This window comes from Oncorhynchus nerka, linkage group LG20, assembly GCF_034236695.1.
Source record: "Oncorhynchus nerka isolate Pitt River linkage group LG20, Oner_Uvic_2.0, whole genome shotgun sequence".
Lineage (NCBI taxonomy): Eukaryota > Metazoa > Chordata > Actinopteri > Salmoniformes > Salmonidae > Oncorhynchus > Oncorhynchus nerka.
Genome location: NC_088415.1, coordinates 97,005,140 through 97,025,881, shown reverse-complemented (window position 1 = coordinate 97,025,881; position 20,742 = coordinate 97,005,140). Strand labels below are relative to the sequence as shown.

Below are 20,742 nucleotides of genomic sequence, written 5' to 3'. Positions count from 1 at the left end.
CCCTCCCTGTCCCATCCTCCCCTCCCTGTCCCATCCCCCCCCTGTCCCATCCTCCTCTCCCTGTCCCACCCCCCCTGTCCCATCCTCCTCTCCCTGTCCCATCCTCCCCTCCCTGTCCCATCCGCCCTGTCCCATCCTCCCCTCCCTGTCCCATCCTCCCCTCCCTGTCCCATCCTCCTCTCCCTGTCCCATCCGCCCTGTCCCATCCTCCCCTCCCTGTCCCATCCTCCCTGTCCCACCCTCCCCTCCCTGTCCCATCCTCCCTCCCTGTCCCATCCTCCCCTCCCTGTCCCATCCCATCCTCCCCTCCCTGTCCCATCCTCCCTGTCCCATCCCATCCTCCCCTCCCTGTCCCATCCTCCCTGTCCCATCCTCCCCTCCCTGTCCCATCCTCCCCTCCCTGTCCCATCCTCCCTGTCCCATCCTCGCCTCCCTGTCCCATCCTCCCTGTCCCATCCTCCCCTCCCTGTCCCATCCTCCCTGTCCCATCCCATCCTCCCCTCCCTGTCCCATCCTCCCTGTCCCATCCCATCCTCCCCTCCCTGTCCCATCCTCCCTGTCCCATCCTCCCCTCCCTGTCCCATCCTCCCTGTCCCATCCTCCCTGTCCCATCCTCCCCTCCCTGTCCCATCCTCCCTGTCCCATCCTCCCTGTCCCATCCCATCCTCCCCTCCCTGTCCCATCCTCCCTGTCCCATCCATCCTCCCTGTCCCATCCTGTCCCATCCCATCCTCCCCCCTGTCCCATCCTCCCTGTCCCATCCTCCCCTCCCTGTCCCATCCTCCCTGTCCCATCCTCCCTGTCCCATCCTCCCTGACCCATCATCCCTGTCCCATCCTCCCTGTCCCATCCTCCCCTCCCTGTCCCATCCTCCCTGTCCCATCCTCCCCTCCCTGTCCCATCCTCCCTGTCCCATCCTCCCTGTCCCATCCTCCCTGTCCCATCCCATCCCATCCTCCCCCCCTGTCCCATCCTCCCTCTCCCATCCTCCCTGTCCCATCCTCCCCTCCCTGTCCCATCCTCCCTGTCCCATCCTCCCCTCCCTGTCCCATCCTCCCCTCCCTGCCCCACCCTCCCTGTCCCATCCTCCCCTCCCTGTCCCATCCTCCCCTCCCTGTCCCATCCTCCCTGTCCCATCCTCCCCTCCCTGTCCCACCCTCCCTGTCCCATCCTCCCTGTTCCATCCCATCCTCCCCTCCCTGTCCCACCCTCCCTGTCCCATCCCATCCTCCCCTCCCTGTCCCATCCTCACTGTCCCATCCTCCCTGTCCCATCCCATCCTCCCCTCCCTGTCCCACCCTTCCCTGTCCCATCCTCCCCTCCCTGTCCCATCCTCCCCTCCCTGTCCCATCCTCCTCTCCCTGTCCCAACCTCCCTGTCCCATCCTCCCTGTCCCATCCCATCCTCCCCTCCCTGTCCCACCCTCCCTGTCCCATCCTCCCTGTTAACCTGAGGCACCCCCCCCCCCCATCCCTGGTGTCCCCAGTGGAGTCCACCTGATGGAGGCAGCTCGTGACTACATGGTGTTAGCCTGGAGGGAGCCGGCGGTGACCGGGGGAGCTGACATCAGAGGATACTTTGTGGACTACAGGACAGTAAAGGGTGGAGTTGGAGGACAGTGGCATGAACTCAACCCCAAGGCTGTCACCTGTACTTCCTATAAGGTAAAGGCATTTTAAGACAAATGGCAAATGGCATAGACTTAACAATGAAGTACTCTTCTTTTAGCTCTGGCCAAACAAATGTTTTTGTTCTAAATTGATGGATTGATACATTGCACTATTACAGCGACGGGGTAGTAGTGCGTTATTAAAGCTGTAGGGTGCGTTGATAAAGCCTCTAACCTTCCTGGGTGTGTCCTTCCTGGGTGTGTCCTTCCTGGGTGTGTCCTTCCTGGGTGTGCTCTGTGTGTCCTTCCTGGGTGTGTCCTTCCTGGGTGTGTCCTTCCTGGGTGTGTCCTTCCTGGGTGTGTCCTTCCTGGGTGTGTCCTTCCTGGGTGTGCTCTGTGTGTCCTTCCTGGGTGTGCTCTGTGTGTCCTTCCTGGGTGTGCTATGTGTGTCCAGGCAGAGAACCTGAAGGAGAACTTGTTCTACCAGTTCCAAGTGCGAGCCATCAACATGGCCGGGGTCAGCGAGGCCTCTTGCCCAGCGCAGCTCTGGAGTGTAAAGAATGGACCATTGCTAAGCCAGGTACCCTTACCGTATACCCTAACCTTACCCTATACCCTAACCTTACCCTATACCCTAACCCTATACCCTAACCTTACCCTATACCCTAACCCTATACCCTAACCTTACCCTATACCCTCCTAACCTTACCCTATACACTAACCCTATAACCTAACCTTACCCTATACCCTAACCCTATATCCTAACCTTACCCTATACACTAACCCTATAACCTAACCTTACCCTATACCCTAAACCTATATCCTAACCTTACCCTATACCCTAACCTTACCCTATACACTAACCCTATACCCTAACCTTACCCTAACCTTACCCTATACCCTAACCTTACCCTATACCCTAACCTTACCCCATACACTAACCTTACCCTATACCCTAACCTTACACTACCCTATATCCTAACTAACCTTACCCTATACCCTTTAACCTATACCCTAACCTTACCCTATACCCTAACCTTACCCTATACCCTAACCTTACCCTATACCCTAACCTTACCCTATACCCTATACCCTAGCCTTAACCTATACCCTAACCTTACCCTATACCCTAACCTTACCCTAACCTTACCCTATACCCTAACCTTACCCTATACCCTAACCTTAACCTATACACTAACCTTACCCTAACCTTACCCTATACCCTAACCTTAACCTATACACTAACCTTACCCTAACCTTACCCTATACACTAGCCTTAACCTATACCCTAACCTTACACTACCCTATATCCTATACCCTTTAACCTATACCCTATACCCTAACCTTACCCTATACCCTAACCTTACCCTATACCCTATACCCTAGCCTTAACCTATACCCTATACCCTATACCCTAGCCTTAACCTATACCCTAACCTTACACTACCCTATATCCTATAGCCTTTAACCTATACCCTAACCTTACCCTATACCCTTTAACCTATACCCTATACCCTAACCTTACCCTATACCCTATACCCTAGCCTTAACCTATACCCTAACCTTACACTACCCTATATCCTATAGCCTTTAACCTATACCCTATCCCTGGAGTGTAACAAATGAACAATCTCTAAGCCACGTACGCTTCTACCCTACCACGGAACAATTCCTCACAGGATCAGAACTAGAAGGTTGGTCAAGCAGGGTTGGGGTCAATTACAATTCAAGAAGTACACCAAAATTCCAATTATCTTCAATGCCTTTCGATTAGGAACGCTGAAATTTGGTTAAATTTCTTACTGGAATTTAATTGGAATTGACCCCAAACCTCTGGTCAAGTTACATGGTCAGACTTAGGAACGGATGTACAGTACAGTAACTTCTACCTGTCTGTCTCTCTCGGTGCTCCCCATGGTCGCTCTCTCTACCTGTCTGTCTCTCCCGGTGCTCCCCATGGTCGCTCTCTCTACCTGTCTGTCTCTCCCGGTGCTCCCCATGGTCGCTCTCTCTACCTGTCTGTCTCTCCAGGTGCTCCTCATGGTCTCCATGTGTTGGAGGTGCGTGACAGTTCCCTGGTGTTGCTGTGGGAACCTCCTACCTTCGAAGGCCGTACTCCTGTATACGGCTTCTATGTGGACATCAAGGAGGCTGTGGCAGGGGAGGACTGGAAGGGAGTACATGAGAAGGCCACCAAGCTGAAGTACATGAAGGTTAGGATGTGTCCAAATATCTGCCATAGAGGACCCTGTCTATACCCATACCTGTCAGCATTCTATAGTGGTCCTTGGGAAGGCCACCAAGGTTAGCGTTCCATCGATTCCAAGTAGTTTAGGACAAAGCCACCTGATGGCTTCCTGGAAAGTCAGATAGTGGAGTTGTAGTGTGTTAGCTAACAGCAATGTGTGTTGTTCCTCTCCCTCCTTGTGTGTGTTCTCCAGGTCAATGGTCTGATTGCAGGCAGGTCCTATGTGTTCAGGGTGCGTGCTCAGAACCTGGCTGGAGTGGGAAAGACTTCTGCTGTGTTAGGACCTGTTCTGGCTCTAACCATGCCTGGTGTGTACAGTAGTTCTGTCTGTCTGTCTGTCTGTCTGTCTGTCTGTCTGTCTGTCTGTCTGTCTGTCTGTCTGTCTGTCTGTCTGTCTGTCTGTCTGTCTGTCTGTCTGTCTGTCTGTCTGTCTGTCTGTCTGTCTGTCTGTCTGTCTGTCTGTCTGTCTGTCTGTCTGTCTGTCTGTCTGTCTGTCTGTCTGTCTGTCTGTCTGTCTGTCTGTCTGTCTGTCTGTCTCTGTCTCTGTCTCTGTCTCTGTCTCTGTCTCTGTCTCTGTCTCGGGACTTCTATGTAGAGTGAACAATGAGGGGAGCTTGGTTCTAATATTCTAGGTCCGTTATTGATGTAACTATTGGGTTAATAAAGGTATTTTTAAAATCAAATCTCTTATCCTCCATTTCTCTCCTCTATGTAACATGTATCCCCCAGGTACTCATGAGATAATACTGGATGTGGATGATGATGGTGTGATCTCCATGATCTTTGAGTGTTCTGAGATGGCCGAGGGGTCAGAGTTCATCTGGTCTAAGAACTACAAGACTCTGACAGACACCTCCAGACTCACCATCGTCACAGAGGGGGGCAAGTAAGTACTGTTCCTATACCATGGTCACAGAGGGGGCAAGTAAGTACTGTTCCTATACCATGGTCACAGAGGGGGCAAGTAAGTACTGTTTCTATACCATGGTCACAGAGGGGGCAAGTAAGTACTGTTTCTATACCATGGTCACAGAGGGGGAAAGTAGGTTCTGTTTCTATACCATGGTCACAGAGGGGGATAGGTAAGTTCTGTTTCTATACCATGGTCACAGAGGGGGAAAGGTAAGTTCTGTTTCTATACCATGGTCACAGAGGGGAAAGTAAGTTCTGTTTCTATACCATGGTCACAGAGGGGGCAAGTAAGTCTGTTCTATACCATGGTCACAGAGGGGGCAAGTAAGTTCTGTTCTATACCATGGTCACAGAGGGGGTAAGTTCTGTTTCTATACCAAGTAAGTTCTGTTTCTATACCATGGTCACAGAGGGGGAAAGTAAGTTCTGTTTCTATACCATGGTCACAGAGGGGGCAAGTAAGTTCTGTTTCTATACCATGGTCACAGAGGGGGCAAGTAAGTCCTGTTCCTATACCATGGTCACAGAGGGGGCAAGTAAGTTCTGTTTCTATACCATGGTCACAGAGGGGGTCAAAGTAAGTAGTTCTGTTTCTGTTCTGTTTCTATACCATGGTCACAGAGGGGGAAAGTAAGTTCTGTTTCTATACCATGGTCACAGAGGGGTAAATTCTGTTTCTATACCATAGGGGGCAAGTTCTGTTTCTATACCATGGTCACAGAGGGGGAAGTAAGTTCTGTTTCTATACCATGGTCACAGAGGGGGCAAAGTAAGTTCTGTTTCTATACCATGGTCACAGAGGGGGGAAAGTAAGTTCTGTTTCTATACCATGGTCACAGAGGGGGCAAGTAAGTACTGTTTCTATACCATGGTCACAGAGGGGGAAGTAAGTTCTGTTTCTATACCATGGTCACAGAGGGGGAAAGTAAGTTCTGTTTCTATACCATGGTCACAGAGGGGGCAAGTAAGTTCTGTTTCTATACCATGGTCACAGAGGGGGAAAGTAAGTTCTGTTTCTATACCATGGTCACAGAGGGGGAAAGTAAGTTCTGTTTCTATACCATGGTCACAGAGGGGGGCAAGTAAGTTCTGTTTCTATACCATGGTCACAGAGGGGGAAAGTAAGTTCTGTTTCTATACCATGGTCACAGAGGGGGAAAGTAAGTTCTGTTTCTATACCATGGTCACAGAGGGGGTACTGTTTCTATACCATGGTCACAGAGGGGGCAAGTAAGTTCTGTTTCTATACCATGGTCACAGAGGGGGATAGGTAAGTTCTGTTCCTATACCATGGTCACAGAGGGGGATAGGTAAGTTCTGTTTCTATACCATGGTCACAGAGGGGGCAAGTAAGTTCTGTTTCTATACCATGGTCACAGAGGGGGAAAGTAAGTTCTGTTTCTATACCATGGTCACAGAGGGGGAAAGTAAGTTCTGTTTCTATACCATGGTCACAGAGGGGGGCAAGTAAGATATGTTCCTATACCATGGTCACAGAGGGGTTCCATACCATGGTCACAGAAGTACTGTTTCTATACCATGGTCACAGAGGGGGAAAGTAAGTTCTGTTTCTATACCATGGTCACAGAGGGGGAAAGTAAGTTCTGTTTCTATACCATGGTCACAGAGGGGCCAAGTAAGATATGTTCCTATACCATGGTCACAGAGGGGCCAAGTAAGTACTGTTTCTATACCATGGTCACAGAGGGGGCAAGTAAGTTCTGTTTCTATACCATGGTCACAGAGGGGGAAAGTAAGTTCTGTTTCTATACCATGGTCACAGAGGGGGGCAAGTAAGTTCTGTTTCTATACCATGGTCACAGAGGGGGAAAGTAAGTTCTGTTTCTATAGGTAAGATCTGTTTCTATACCATGGTCACAGAGGGGGCAAGTAAGTCCTGTTCCTATACCATGGTCACAGAGGGGGCAAGTAAGTCCTGTTTCTATACCATGGTCACAGAGGGGGGCAAGTAAGTCCTGTTTCTATACCATGGTCACAGAGGGGATAAGTAAGATATGTTTCTATACCATGGTCACAGAGGGGGAAAGTAAGTCTGTTTCTATACCATGGTCACAGAGGGGGAAAGTAAGTTCTGTTTCTATACCATGGTCACAGAGGGGGCAAGTAAGAGGGGGAAAGTAAGTTCTGTTTCTATACCATGGTCACAGAGGGGGCAAGTAAGTTCTGTTTCTATACCATGGTCACAGAGGGGGAAAGTAAGTTCTGTTTCTATACCATGGTCACAGAGGGGGCAAGTAAGTTCTGTTTCTATACCATGGTCACAGAGGGGGAAAGTAAGTTCTGTTTCTATACCATGGTCACAGAGGGGATAGGTAAGTTCTGTTTCTATACCATGGTCACAGAGGGGGCAAGTAAGTTCTGTTTCTATACCATGGTCACAGAGGGGGGCAAGTAAGTTCTGTTCCTATACCATGGTCACAGAGGGGAAAGTAAGTTCTGTTTCTATACCATGGTCACAGAGGGGGCAAGTAAGTACTGTTTCTATACCATGGTCACAGAGGGGAGCAAGTAAGTTCTGTTTCTATACCATGGTCACAGAGGGGGTTTCTATAAGTAAGTACTGTTTCTATACCATGGTCACAGAGGGGGCAAGTAAGTTCTGTTTCTATACCATGGTCACAGAGGGGGAAAGTAAGATATGTTTCTGTTTCTATACCATGGTCACAGAGGGGGAAAGTAAGTTCTGTTTCTATACCATGGTCACAGAGGGGGCAAGTAAGTTCTGTTTCTATACCATGGTCACAGAGGGGGAAAGTAAGTTCTGTTTCTATACCATGGTCACAGAGGGGGCATAGTAAGTTCTGTTCCTATACCATGGTCACAGAGGGGGGGCAAAGTAAGTACTGTTTCTATACCATGGTCACAGAGGGGATAGGTAAGTTCTGTTTCTATACCTATGGTCACAGAGGGGGAAAGTAAGTTATGTTCCTATACCATGGTCACAGAGGGGGAAAGTAAGTTCTGTTTCTATACCATGGTCACAGAGGGGGAAAGTAAGTTCTGTTCTATACCATGGTCACAGAGGGGGAAAGTAAGTTCTGTTTCTATACCATGGTCACAGAGGGGGCAAGTAAGATATGTTTCTATACCATGGTCACAGAGGGGCAAGTAAGTTCTGTTTCTATACCATGGTCACAGAGGGGGTTAAGGTAAGATAAGTTCTGTTTCTATACCATGGTCACAGAGGGGGCAAGTAAGATATGTTTCTATACCATGGTCACAGAGGGGGAAAGTAAGTTCTGTTTCTATACCATGGTCACAGAGGGGGATAGGTAAGTTCTGTTTCTATACCATGGTCACAGAGGGGGCAAGTAAGTACTGTTTCTATACCATGGTCACAGAGGGGGCAAGTAAGTACTGTTTCTATACCATGGTCACAGAGGGGGCAAGTAAGTTCTGTTTCTATACCATGGTCACAGAGGGGAAAGTAAGTTCTGTTTCTATACCATGGTCACAGAGGGGGCAAGTAAGTTCTGTTTCTATACCATGGTCACAGAGGGGGATAGGTAAGTTCTGTTTCTATACCATGGTCACAGAGGGGGATAGGTAAGTTCTGTTTCTATACCATGGTCACAGAGGGGGATAGGTAAGTTCTGTTCCTATACCATGGTCACAGAGGGGGGCAAGTAAGTTCTGTTTCTATACCATGGTCACAGAGGGGGCAAGTAAGTTCTGTTTCTATACCATGGTCACAGAGGGGGCAAGTAAGTTATGTTTCTATACCATGGTCACAGAGGGGGCAAGTAAGATATGTTTCTATACCATGGTCACAGAGGGGGAAAGTAAGTTCTGTTTCTATACCATGGTCACAGAGGGGGCAAGTAAGTTATGTTTCTATACCATGGTCACAGAGGGGGAAAGTAAGTTCTGTTTCTATACCATGGTCACAGAGGGGGATAGGTAAGTTCTGTTTCTATACCATGGTCACAGAGGGGGAAAGTAAGTTCTGTTTCTATACCATGGTCACAGAGGGGAAAGTAAGTTCTGTTTCTATACCATGGTCACAGAGGGGGATAGGTAAGTTCTGTTTCTATACCATGGTCACAGAGGGGGAAAGTAAGTACTGTTTCTATACCATGGTCACAGAGGGGGAAAGTAAGTTCTGTTTCTATACCATGGTCACAGAGGGGGAAAGTAAGTTCTGTTTCTATACCATGGTCACAGAGGGGGCAAGTAAGATATGTTTCTATACCATGGTCACAGAGGGGGCAAGTAAGTTCTGTTTCTATACCATGGTCACAGAGGGGTTAAGTAAGATATGTTTCTATACCATGGTCACAGAGGGGGCAAGTAAGATATGTTTCTATACCATGGTCACAGAGGGGGAAAGTAAGTTCTGTTTCTATACCATGGTCACAGAGGGGGATAGGTAAGTTCTGTTTCTATACCATGGTCACAGAGGGGGCAAGTAAGTACTGTTTCTATACCATGGTCACAGAGGGGGCAAGTAAGTTCTGTTTCTATACCATGGTCACAGAGGGGGCAAGTAAGATATGTTTCTATACCATGGTCTATACCATGGTCACAGAGGGGGAAAGTAAGTTCTGTTTCTATACCATGGTCACAGAGGGGAAAGGTTCTGTTTCTATACCATGGTCACAAAAAGTAAGTACTGTTTCTATACCATGGTCACAGAGGGGGTTCTGTTTCTAACCATGGTCAAGTAAGTTCTGTTTCTATACCATGGTCACAGAGGGGGCAAGTAAGTTCTGTTTCTATACCATGGTCACAGAGGGGTTAAGTAAGTTCTGTTTCTATACCATGGTCACAGAGGGGGCAAGTAAGTACTGTTTCTATACCATGGTCACAGAGGGGGCAAGTAAGATATGTTTCTATACCATGGTCACAGAGGGGGGCAAGTAAGTTCTGTTTCTATACCATGGTCACAGAGGGGTTAAGTAAGATATGTTTCTATACCATGGTCACAGAGGGGGCAAGTAAGATATGTTTCTATACCATGGTCACAGATGGGGAAAGTAAGTTCTCTTTCTATACCATGGTCACAGAGGGGGTTAAGTAAGTTCAAGGTCAAGATATTCTGTTTCTATACCATGGTCACAGAGGGGGAAAGTAAGTTCTGTTTCTATACCATGGTCACAGAGGGGGATAGGTAAGTTCTGTTTCTATACCATGGTCACAGAGGGGAAAGTAAGTTCTGTTTCTATACCATGGTCACAGAGGGGGAAAGTAAGTTCTGTTTCTATACCATGGTCACAGAGGGGGAAAGTAAGTTCTGTTTCTATACCATGGTCACAGAGGGGGATAGGTAAGTTCTGTTCCTATACCATGGTCACAGAGGGGGAAAGTAAGTACTGTTTCTATACCATGGTCACAGAGGGGGAAAGTAAGTTCTGTTTCTATACCATGGTCACAGAGGGGGAAAGTAAGTTCTGTTTCTATACCATGGTCACAGAGGGGGAAAGTAAGTTCTGTTTCTATACCATGGTCACAGAGGGGGATAGGTAAGTTCTGTTCCTATACCATGGTCACAGAGGGGGGCAAGTCAGTTCTGTTCCTATACCATGGTCACAAGTAAGGGGCAAGTAAGTTCTGTTTCTATACCATGGTCACAGAGGGGTTAAGTAAGTTCTGTTTCTATACCATGGTCACAGAGGGGGAAGTAAGTTCTGTTTCTATACCATGGTCACAGAGGGGGCAAGTAAGATATGTTTCTATACCATGGTCACAGAGGGGGCAAGTAAGTTCTGTTTCTATACCATGGTCACAGAGGGGTTAAGTAAGATATGTTTCTATACCATGGTCACAGAGGGGGAAAGTAAGTTCTGTTTCTATACCATGGTCACAGAGGGGGATAGGTAAGTTCTGTTTCTATACCATGGTCACAGAGGGGGCAAGTAAGTACTGTTTCTATACCATGGTCACAGAGGGGGCAAGTAAGTTCTGTTTCTATACCATGGTCACAGAGGGGGCAAGTAAGATATGTTGCTATACCATGGTCACAGAGGGGGCAAGTAAGATATGTTTCTATACCATGGTCACAGAGGGGGAAAGTAAGTTCTCTTTCTATACCATGGTCACAGAGGGGGCAAGTAAGATATGTTTCTATACCATGGTCACAGAGGGGGAAAGTAAGTTCTGTTTCTATACCATGGTCACAGAGGGGGGAAAGTAAGTACTGTTTCTATACCATGGTCACAGAGGGGGCAAGTAAGTTCTGTTCCTATACCATGGTCACAGAGGGGGATAGGTAAGTTCTGTTCCTATACCATGGTCACAGAGGGGGGCAAGTCAGTTCTGTTCCTATACCATGGTCACAAGTAAGGGGCAAGTAAGTTCTGTTTCTATACCATGGTCACAGAGGGGGTTAAGTAAGTTCTGTTTCTATACCATGGTCACAGAGGGGGCAAGTAAGTACTGTTTCTATACCATGGTCACAGAGGGGGCAAGTAAGATATGTTTCTATACCATGGTCACAGAGGGGGGCAAGTAAGTTCTGTTTCTATACCATGGTCACAGAGGGGTTAAGTAAGATATGTTTCTATACCATGGTCACAGAGGGGGCAAGTAAGATATGTTTCTATACCATGGTCACAGAGGGGGAAAGTAAGTTCTCTTTCTATACCATGGTCACAGAGGGGGCAAGTAAGATATGTTTCTATACCATGGTCACAGAGGGGGAAAGTAAGTTCTGTTTCTATACCATGGTCACAGAGGGGGATAGGTAAGTTCTGTTCCTATACCATGGTCACAGAGGGGGAAAGTAAGTTCTGTTTCTATACCATGGTCACAGAGGGGAAGTAAGGTTTCTAACCATGGTTCTAAGTTCTGTTCTATACCATGGTCACAGAGGGGGAAAGTAAGTTCTGTTCCTATACCATGGTCACAGAGGGGTAAGATATGTTGCTAACCATGTAAGTTCTGTTTCTATACCATGGTCACAGAGGGGGATAGGTAAGTTCTGTTCCTATACCATGGTCACAGAGGGGGAAAGTAAGTACTGTTTCTATACCATGGTCACAGAAGGGGTCACAGAAAGTAAGTTCTGTTTCTATACCATGGTCACAGAGGGGAAAGTAAGTACTGTTTCTATACCATGGTCACAGAGGGGGATAGGTAAGTTCTGTTTCTATACCATGGTCACAGAGGGGGAAAGTAAGTTCTGTTCCTATACCATGGTCACAGAGGGGGAAAGTAAGTTCTGTTTCTATACCATGGTCACAGAGGGGGAAAGTTTCTAAGTTCTGTTTCTGTTTCTATACCATGGTCACAGAGGGGAAAGTAAGTTCTGTTTCTATACCATGGTCACAGAGGGGTTAAAGAGGGTTTCTATACCATGGTCACAGAGGGGGCAAGTAAGTTCTGTTTCTATACCATGGTCACAGAGGGGGAAAGTAAGTACTGTTTCTATACCATGGTCACAGAGGGGGCAAGTAAGTACTGTTTCTATACCATGGTCACAGAGGGGGCAAGTAAGTTCTGTTCCTATACCATGGTCACAGAGGGGGATAGGTAAGTTCTGTTCCTATACCATGGTCACAGAGGGGTAAGTACAAGTCAGTTCTGTTCCTATACCATGGTCACAAGTAAGTAAGGGCAAGTAAGTTCTGTTTCTATACCATGGTCACAGAGGGGTTAAGTAAGTTCTGTTTCTATACCATGGTCACAGAGGGGGCAAGTAAGTACTGTTTCTATACCATGGTCACAGAGGGGGCAAGTAAGATATGTTTCTATACCATGGTCACAGAGGGGGCAAGTAAGTTCTGTTTCTATACCATGGTCACAGAGGGGTTAACCATGGTCAAGATATGTTTCTATACCATGGTCACAGAGGGGGCAAGTAAGATATGTTTCTATACCATGGTCACAGAGGGGGAAAGTAAGTTCTCTTTCTATACCATGGTCACAGAGGGGGCAAGTAAGATATGTTTCTATACCATGGTCACAGAGGGGGAAAGTAAGTTCTGTTTCTATACCATGGTCACAGAGGGGGATAGGTAAGTTCTGTTCCTATACCATGGTCACAGAGGGGGAAAGTAAGTACTGTTTCTATACCATGGTCACAGAGGGGGATAGGTAAGTTCTGTTTCTATACCATGGTCACAGAGGGGGAAAGTAAGTTCTGTTCCTATACCATGGTCACAGAGGGGGAAAGTAAGTTCTGTTTCTATACCATGGTCACAGAGGGGGATAGGTAAGTTCTGTTCCTATACCATGGTCACAGAGGGGGAAAGTAAGTTCTGTTTCTATACCATGGTCACAGAGGGGGAAAGTAAGTTCTGTTTCTATACCATGGTCACAGAGGGGGAAAGTAAGTACTGTTTCTATACCATGGTCACAGAGGGGGATAGGTAAGTTCTGTTTCTATACCATGGTCACAGAGGGGGAAAGTAAGTTCTGTTCCTATACCATGGTCACAGAGGGGGAAAGTAAGTTCTGTTTCTATACCATGGTCACAGAGGGGGATAGGTAAGTTCTGTTCCTATACCATGGTCACAGAGGGGGAAAGTAAGTACTGTTTCTATACCATGGTCACAGAGGGGGAAAGTAAGTTCTGTTTCTATACCATGGTCACAGAGGGGGAAAGTAAGTACTGTTTCTATACCATGGTCACAGAGGGGGCAAGTAAGTACTGTTTCTATACCATGGTCACAGAGGGGGCAAGTAAGTTCTGTTTCTATACCATGGTCACAGAGGGGGCAAGTAGGTTCTATGTGTCCGTTGCCTGGTGCTCCAGTCTGTTTCTGCTCTCTGTGTTAGTTCATTGTCATGCTGTCTCCTCAGGTCCAGAGCAATCTTTAATGCTCCCAGTCTGGAGGACCTTGGGATCTTCTCCTGTGAGGTTACCAACACTGTTGGAGTCTCAGCCAGCTACACTCTAACGGAGGCTGGTGAGTCCCTGTCCCATTTCGCTGTTCTACATTCGTTTCTAGGAGTAGGGGCTATGGCCATTAGGATTGGGATTGTGTCAGAAACATTCTGAGGAGGTTGAGTCAGTCCTTCCTGGCTGTCTCAGATAACATATAATCAGGTCTGAGTGACCTCATATCTTTGGAAGGAGGAGGCAAGGGTTTGGGGGGTGAGTAGGGGAAGGTTAGCTTTCTGAGTGATGTATTCTCTTCATGGTCCGGTTACTAACAGCTGCATCACATTATCTCTTAGTGACGTGCAGATAGAGGTTTCATTTCCTCATCACCTAAGGTATATGCAGATTGAAGTCGTTCTTATTGTGGAGAAGGAAATAAACATCTGTAGAAAACAGACGGAAAACCAATGATGTAATCCCTGACAATAATCCGTCGTCTCACGATTATGACCTCGTTCCTGTCTGTTGGTGTGTCAGTGAGGAAGAAACAGGAGGGAAATGACAATAAAGGATTGTGTTTGGTATGGTGTGAAAATTAGTGGGAGGGGGTAAGGAGAGGAGGGGTGAGTGGAGGTGTGAAAATTAGAGGGAGGGGGTAAGGAGAGGAGGAGGGAGTGGAGGTGTTAAAATTAGAGGGAGGGGGCAAGGAGAGGGAGGGAAAATTAGAGGGAGGGGGTAAGGAGATGGAGGGAAAAATAAGAGGGAGGGGGTAAGGAGCGGGAAGGGAGTGGAGGTGTTAAAATGAGAGAGGGGGGGTGGAGGTGTGAAAGAGATGCTGACTGTCATGGTCGTCACCAATGTTGTTGGTGATGTTGTTGATTGACAGGTCTGAAGCGTCTCCTGGACATCAGCCACGAGCACAAGTTCCCCAGTGAGTATTCGTCATTGCCCAGCATTCCCGTGCTACACTGTTCTGATCTAGACCGTCTCCTCTCCAGAGCTATACAGTAGTCTCTCCTCCCAGTCTGATCTGTCCCCATGTTTCTCCTCCTTCACTCTGTCCCCCTGTCTCTCCCCCTTCACTCTGTCCCCTGTCTCTCCTCCTTCACTCTGTCCCCCTGACTCTCCTCCTTCCATCTGTCCCCTGACTCTCCTCCTTCACTCTATCCCCCTGTCTCTCCTCCTTCACTCTGTCCTCCTGTCTCTCCTCCTTCACCCTGTCCCCTGTCTCTCCTCCTTCACTCTGTCCCCCTGTTTCTCCTCCTTCACTCTGTCCTCCTTCATTCTGTACCCATTTCTCCTTCTTCACTCTGTCCCCATGTCTCTCCTCCTTCACTCTGTCCCCATGTTTCTCCTCCTTCACCCTGTCCCCTGTTTCTCCTCCTTCACTCTGTCCCTTCTGTCCTCCTTCACTCTGTCCCCCTGGTTCTCCTCCTTCACTCTGTCCCCATGTCACTCCCCTTCACCCTGTCCCCCTGTCTCTCCTCCTTCACTCTCTCCCCATGTTTCTCCTCCTTCACTCCCCATGTCCCCATGTTTCTCATCCTTCACTCTGTCCCCCTGTCTCTCCTCCTTCACTCTGTCCCCCTGTCTCTCCTTCACGCTTTTCCCCTGTCTTTCCTCCTTCACCCTGTCCCCATGTCTCTCCTCCTTCACCCTGTCCCCCAGTTTCTCCTCCTTCATTCTGTCCCCTTCTCTCCTCCTTCACTCTGTCCTCCTTCACTCTGTCCCCCTGGTTCTCCTCCTTCACTCTGTCTCCATGTCACTCCTCCTTCACTCTGTCCCCCTGTCTCTCCTCCTTCACTCTGTCCCCATGTTTCTCATCCTTCACTCTGTCCCCATGTTTCTCCTCCTTCACTCTGCCCCCATGTTTCTCATCCTTCACTCTGTCCCCCTGTTTCTCCTCCTTCACTCTGTCCTCCTTCATTCTTTACCCATTTTCCTCCTTCACTCTGTCCCCATGTCTCTCCTTCTTCACTCTCTCCCCATGTCTCTTCTCCTTCACTCTCTCCCCATGTTTCTTCTCCTTCACTCTTTCCCCCTGTTTCTCCTCCTTCACTCTGTCCCCCTGTTTCTCCTCCTTCACTCTGTCCCCTTCGCTGCTCCTTCACTATGTCCCCATCTCTCTCCTCCTTCACTCTCTCCCCATGTCTCTTCTCCTTCACTCTTTCCCCCTGTTTCTCCTCCTTCACTCTGTCCCCCTGTTTCTCCTCCTTCACTCTGTCCTCCTTCATTCTGTACCCATTTTCCTCCTTCACTCTGTCCCCATGTCTCTTCTCCTTCACTCTCTCCCCATGTCTCTTCTCCTTCACTCTTTCCCCCTGTTTCTCCTCCTTCACTCTGTCCCCCTGTTTCTCCTCATTCACTCTGTCCCCTTCTCTCCTCCTTCACTATGTCCTCCTTCACTCTGTCCCTCTGGTTCTCCTCCTTCACTCTGTCCCCCTGCCTCTCATCCTTCACTCTGTCCCCATGTTTCTTCTTTTTCACTCTGTCCCCCTGCCTCTCATCCTTCACTCTGTCCCCATGTTTCTCCACCTTCACTCTGTCCCCATGTTTCTCCTCCTTCACTCTGTCCCCCTGCTTCTCATCCTTCACTCTGTCCCCATGTTTCTCCACCTTCACCCTGTCCCCATGTTTCTCCTCCTTCACTCTGTCCCCGTCTCTCCTCTTTCACTCTGTCCCGTCTCTCCTCCTTCACTCTGTCCTTCTTCACTCTGTCCCCCTGTTTCTCCTCCTTCACTTTGTCCCCGTCTCTACTCCTTCACTTTGTCCCCCTGACTCTCCTCCTTCACTCTGTCTCCATGACTCTCCTACTTCACTCTGTCCCCGTCTCTCCTCCTTCACTCTGTCCCCATGTTTCTCCTCCTTCATTCTGTCCCCCTGTCTCTCCTCCTTCACTCTGTCCCCATGTCTCTCCTCCTTCACTCTGTCCTCCTTCACTATGTCCCCATGTTTCTCCTCCTTCACTTTGTCCCCCTGTCTCTCCTCATTCACTCTGCCCCCCTGTCTCTCCACATTCACTCTGTCCCCCTATCTCTCCTCCTTCACTCTGTCCCCCTGTCTCTCCTCCTTCACTCTGTCCCCCTGTTTCTCCTCCTTCCCTCTGTCCCCCTGTTTCTCCTCCTTCCCTCTGTCCCCCTGTCTCTCCCCCTTCACTCTGTTCCCATGTCTCTCCTCCTTCACTCTGTCCCCCTGTCTCTCCTCCTTCACTCTGTCCCCCTGTTTCTCCTCCTTCCCTCTGTCCCCCTGTTTCTCCTCCTTCACTCTGTCCCCATGTCTCTCCTCCTTTACTCTGTCCTCCTTCACTCTGTCCCCATGTTTCTCCTCCTTCACTTTGTCCCCCTGTCTCTCCTCCTTCACTTTGTCCCCCTGTCTCTCCTCATTCACTCTGTCCCCCTGTCTCTCCACCTTCACTCTGTCCCCCTATCTCTCCTCCTTCACTCTGTCCCCCTGTTTCTCCTCCTTCACTTTGTCCCCCTGTTTCTCCTCCTTCACTCTGTTCCCCTGACTTTCCTCCTTCACTCTGTCCCCTGACTCTCCTCCTTCCCTCTGTCCCCCTGTCTCTCCCCCTTCACTCTGTTCCCCTGTTTCTCCTCCTTCACTTTGTCCCCCTGTTTCTCCTCCTTCACTCTGTCCCCCTGATTCTCCTCCTTCACTCTGTCCCCCTGTTTCTCCTCCTTCACTCTCTCCCCATGTCTCTTCTCCTTCACTCTTTCCCCTGATTCTCCTCCTTCACTCTGTCCCCTGTTTCTCCTCCTTCACTCTGTCCCCTACTCTCCTCCTTCACTATGTCCTCCTTCACTCTGTCCCCCTGGTTCTCCTCCTTCACTCTGTCCCCTGTCTCTCCTCTTTCACTCTGTCCCCCTGCCTCTCATCCTTCACTTTGTCCCCATGTTTCTCCATCTTCACTCTGTCCCCATGTTTCTCCTCCTTCACTCTGTCCCCCTGCCTCTCATCCTTCACTCTGTCCCCCTGCCTCTCATCCTTCACTCTGTCCCCATGTTTCTCCACCTTCACTGTGTCCCCATGTTTCTCCTCCTTCACTCTGTCCCCCTGTCTCTCCTCCTTCACTCTGTCCCGTCTCTCCACCTTCACTCTGTCCTTCTTCACTTTGTCCCCCTGTCTCTACTCCTTCACTTTGTCCCCCTGTCTCTACTCTTTCACTTTGTCCCCCTGACTCTCCTCCTTCACTCTGTCTCCATGACTCTCCTCCTTCACTCTGTCTCCATGACTCTCCTACTTCACTCTGTCCCCCTGTCTCTCCTCCTTCACTCTGTCCCCCTGTCTCTCCTCCTTCACTCTGTCCCCCTGTCTCTCCTCCTTCACTCTGTCCCCATGTTTCTCCTCCTTCATTCTGTCCCCCTGTCTCTCCTCCTTCACTCTGTCCCCGTGTCTCTCCTCCTTCACTCTGTCCTCCTTCACTCTGTCCCCATGTTTCTCCTCCTTCACTTTGTACCCCTGTCTCTCCTCCTTCACTTTGTCCCCGTGTCTCTCCTCCTTCACTCTGTCCCCCTGTCCCTCCTCCTTCACTCTGTCCCCCTGTCTCTCCTCCTTCACTTTGTCCCCCTGTCCCTCCTCCTTCACTCTGTCCCCCTGTCCCTCCTCCTTCACTCTGTCCCCCTGTCCCTCCTCCTCTCACTCTGTTCTGATGCTGTCTCACTCTCTCCTCCTCCTCAGTCATTCCCTTCAAGACTCAGATGGCCATGGAGCTCCTGGAGAAGGGTCGTGTGAGGTTCTGGACCCAGGTTGAGAAGTTCACCACTGGCTGCCATGTGGACTATGTCTTTAACGATGCGATCGTAGAGAACGGAGAGGTGAGGAAACACAAACATCACGGTCAGAAAACACACTCACACACATCTCAATCATCAACTCACACACACATTATGGTCAGAATACACACACACACACACACACACACACACACACACACACACACACACAAAACACATATATACACACACACTTGTAAGAACACTCCCAAGCAAGCATGTTCTCACATGTAGATTTCTGTGTCACATTTCCCTCCTCTAGAAATACCAAATGAACTTTGACAAGAACTCAGGCATCATTGAGATGTTCATGGACTCTCTCGCGGTCACAGACGAGGGAACATTCACCTTTAACCTCGTGGACGGGAAGGCCAAGGGGTCCACCAGCCTGGTGCTGATTGGAGAAGGTAAGGCCACACCCCACCTGTTACCATGACTGCCACCACAGGGGTTCAGTCACCATGCCTACCACAACCAGTGGGTGTGGCTCTAATAGCAGTGACATGTTGTGTCCACTAGGGGGTAGGAGAAGACCAGTAGTGTTTAGACTCAAACTGCATGTTCATGTGATGGCTTTGGTGTAGTGTTGGTTCCTATTCTGACAACTGTCTGGGGGAAAGTGTGGTAGTGGTGAAATATGGCTGTGTTCCTATAGGTTACTATTCCGACAACTATTATTTATTTCGTTTTATTTATTATATAATTATTATATATTATATTTATTTATTATGTGTAACTTCTTCTACTTCTCCAGAGTTCAGAGAGCTCCAGAAAAAGTCTGAGTTTGAACATGCTGAATGGATCAGAAGACAAGGTGTGGAATATATTGTTTTGCACTTGTCAGGTTGTTAGATGATTGATATTATATTGCTACAGAGTGTTGTCCAGTAGTGGTATTAACTATGTCTGTTGTCTGTAGAGTGCTGTCCTGTAGCGGTATTAACTCTGTCTGTTGTCTACAGAGTGCTGTCCTGTAGCGGTATTAACTCTGTCTGTTGTCTGTAGAGTGCTGTCCTGTAGCGGTATTAACTATGTCTGTTGTCTGCAGAGTGCTGTCCTGTAGCGGTATTAACTATGTCTGTTGTCTGTAGAGTGCTGTCCTGTAGCGGTATTAACTCTGTCTGTTGTCTACAGAGTGCTGTCCTGTAGCGGTATTAACTCTGTCTGTTGTCTGTAGAGTGCTGTCCTGTAGCGGTATTAACTATGTCTGTTGTCTGTAGAGTGCTGTCCTGTAGCGGTATTAACTCTGTCTGTTGTCTGTAGAGTGCTGTCCTGTAGCGGTATTAACTATGTCTGTTGTCTGTAGAGTGCTGTCCTGTAGCGGTATTAACTCTGTCTGTTGTCTGCAGAGTGCTGTCCTGTAGCGGTAATAACTATGTCTGCTGTCTGCAGAGTGCTGTCCTGTAGCGGTATTAACTATGTCTGTTGTCTGTAGAGTGCTGTCCTGTAGCGGTATTAACTCTGTCTGTTGTCTGCAGAGTGCTGTCCTGTAGCGGTATTAACTCTGTCCTGTAGCGGTATTAACTCTGTCCTGTAGCGGTATTAACTCTGTCTGTTGTCTGCAGAGTGCTGTCCTGTAGCGGTATTAACTCTGTCTGTTGTCTGCAGAGTGCTGTCCTGTAGCGGTATTAACTCTGTCTGTTGTCTGCAGAGTGCTGTCCTGTAGCGGTATTAACTCTGTCTGTCTGCTGCTGTCCTGCGCGTATTAACTCTGTCTGTTGTCTGCAGAGTGCTGTCCTGTAGCGGTATTAACTCTGTCTGTTGTCTGCAGAGTGCTGTCCTGTAGCGGTATTAACTCTGTCCTGTAGCGGTATTAACTCTGTCTGTTGTCTGCAGAGTGCTGTCCTGTAGCGGTATTAACTCTGTCCTGTAGCGGTATTAACTCTGTCTGTTGTCTGCAGAGTGCTGTCCTGTAGCGGTATTAACTCTGTCTGTTGTCTGCAGAGTGCTGTCCTGTAGCGGTATTAACTCTGTCCTGCAGAGTCCTGTTGTCCTGTAGCGGTATTAACTCCTGTCCTCTGTCCTGTAGCGGTATTAACTCTGTCTGTTGTCTGCAGAGTGCTGTCCTGTAGCGGTATTAACTCTGTCTGTTGTCTGCAGAGTGCTGTCCTGTAGCGGTATTAACTCTGTCTGTTGTCTGCAGAGTGCTGTCCTGTAGCGGTATTAACTCTGTCTGTTGTCTGCAGAGTGCTGTCCTGTAGCAGGTATTAACTCTGTCCTGTAGCGGTATTAACTCTGTCTGTTGTCTGCAGAGTGCTGTCCTGTAGCGGTATTAACTCTGTCCTGTAGCGGTATTAACTCTGTCTGTTGTCTGCAGAGTGCTGTCCTGTAGCGGTATTAACTCTGTCTGTTGTCTGCAGAGTGCTGTCCTGTAGCGGTATTAACTCTGTCTGTTGTCTGCAGAGTGCTGTCCTGT

The 20,742-nt window shown here is 48.7% G+C and overlaps 1 protein-coding gene across 1 annotated transcript in view; it reads left to right on the top strand.

The window, feature by feature from the left end:
* Window positions 1–20,742, top strand: part of myom1a (myomesin 1a (skelemin)) — a 133,374-nt gene that overhangs the window by 63,550 nt on the left and 49,082 nt on the right. The window contains 11 exon segments of the mRNA XM_065006113.1: window positions 1,468–1,664; window positions 2,064–2,139; window positions 2,142–2,189; window positions 3,641–3,822; window positions 4,051–4,165; window positions 4,587–4,743; window positions 13,533–13,639; window positions 14,441–14,485; window positions 18,232–18,368; window positions 18,589–18,733; window positions 19,081–19,140. Coding sequence (XP_064862185.1) covers window positions 1,468–1,664; window positions 2,064–2,139; window positions 2,142–2,189; window positions 3,641–3,822; window positions 4,051–4,165; window positions 4,587–4,743; window positions 13,533–13,639; window positions 14,441–14,485; window positions 18,232–18,368; window positions 18,589–18,733; window positions 19,081–19,140 — 1,269 coding nt within the window.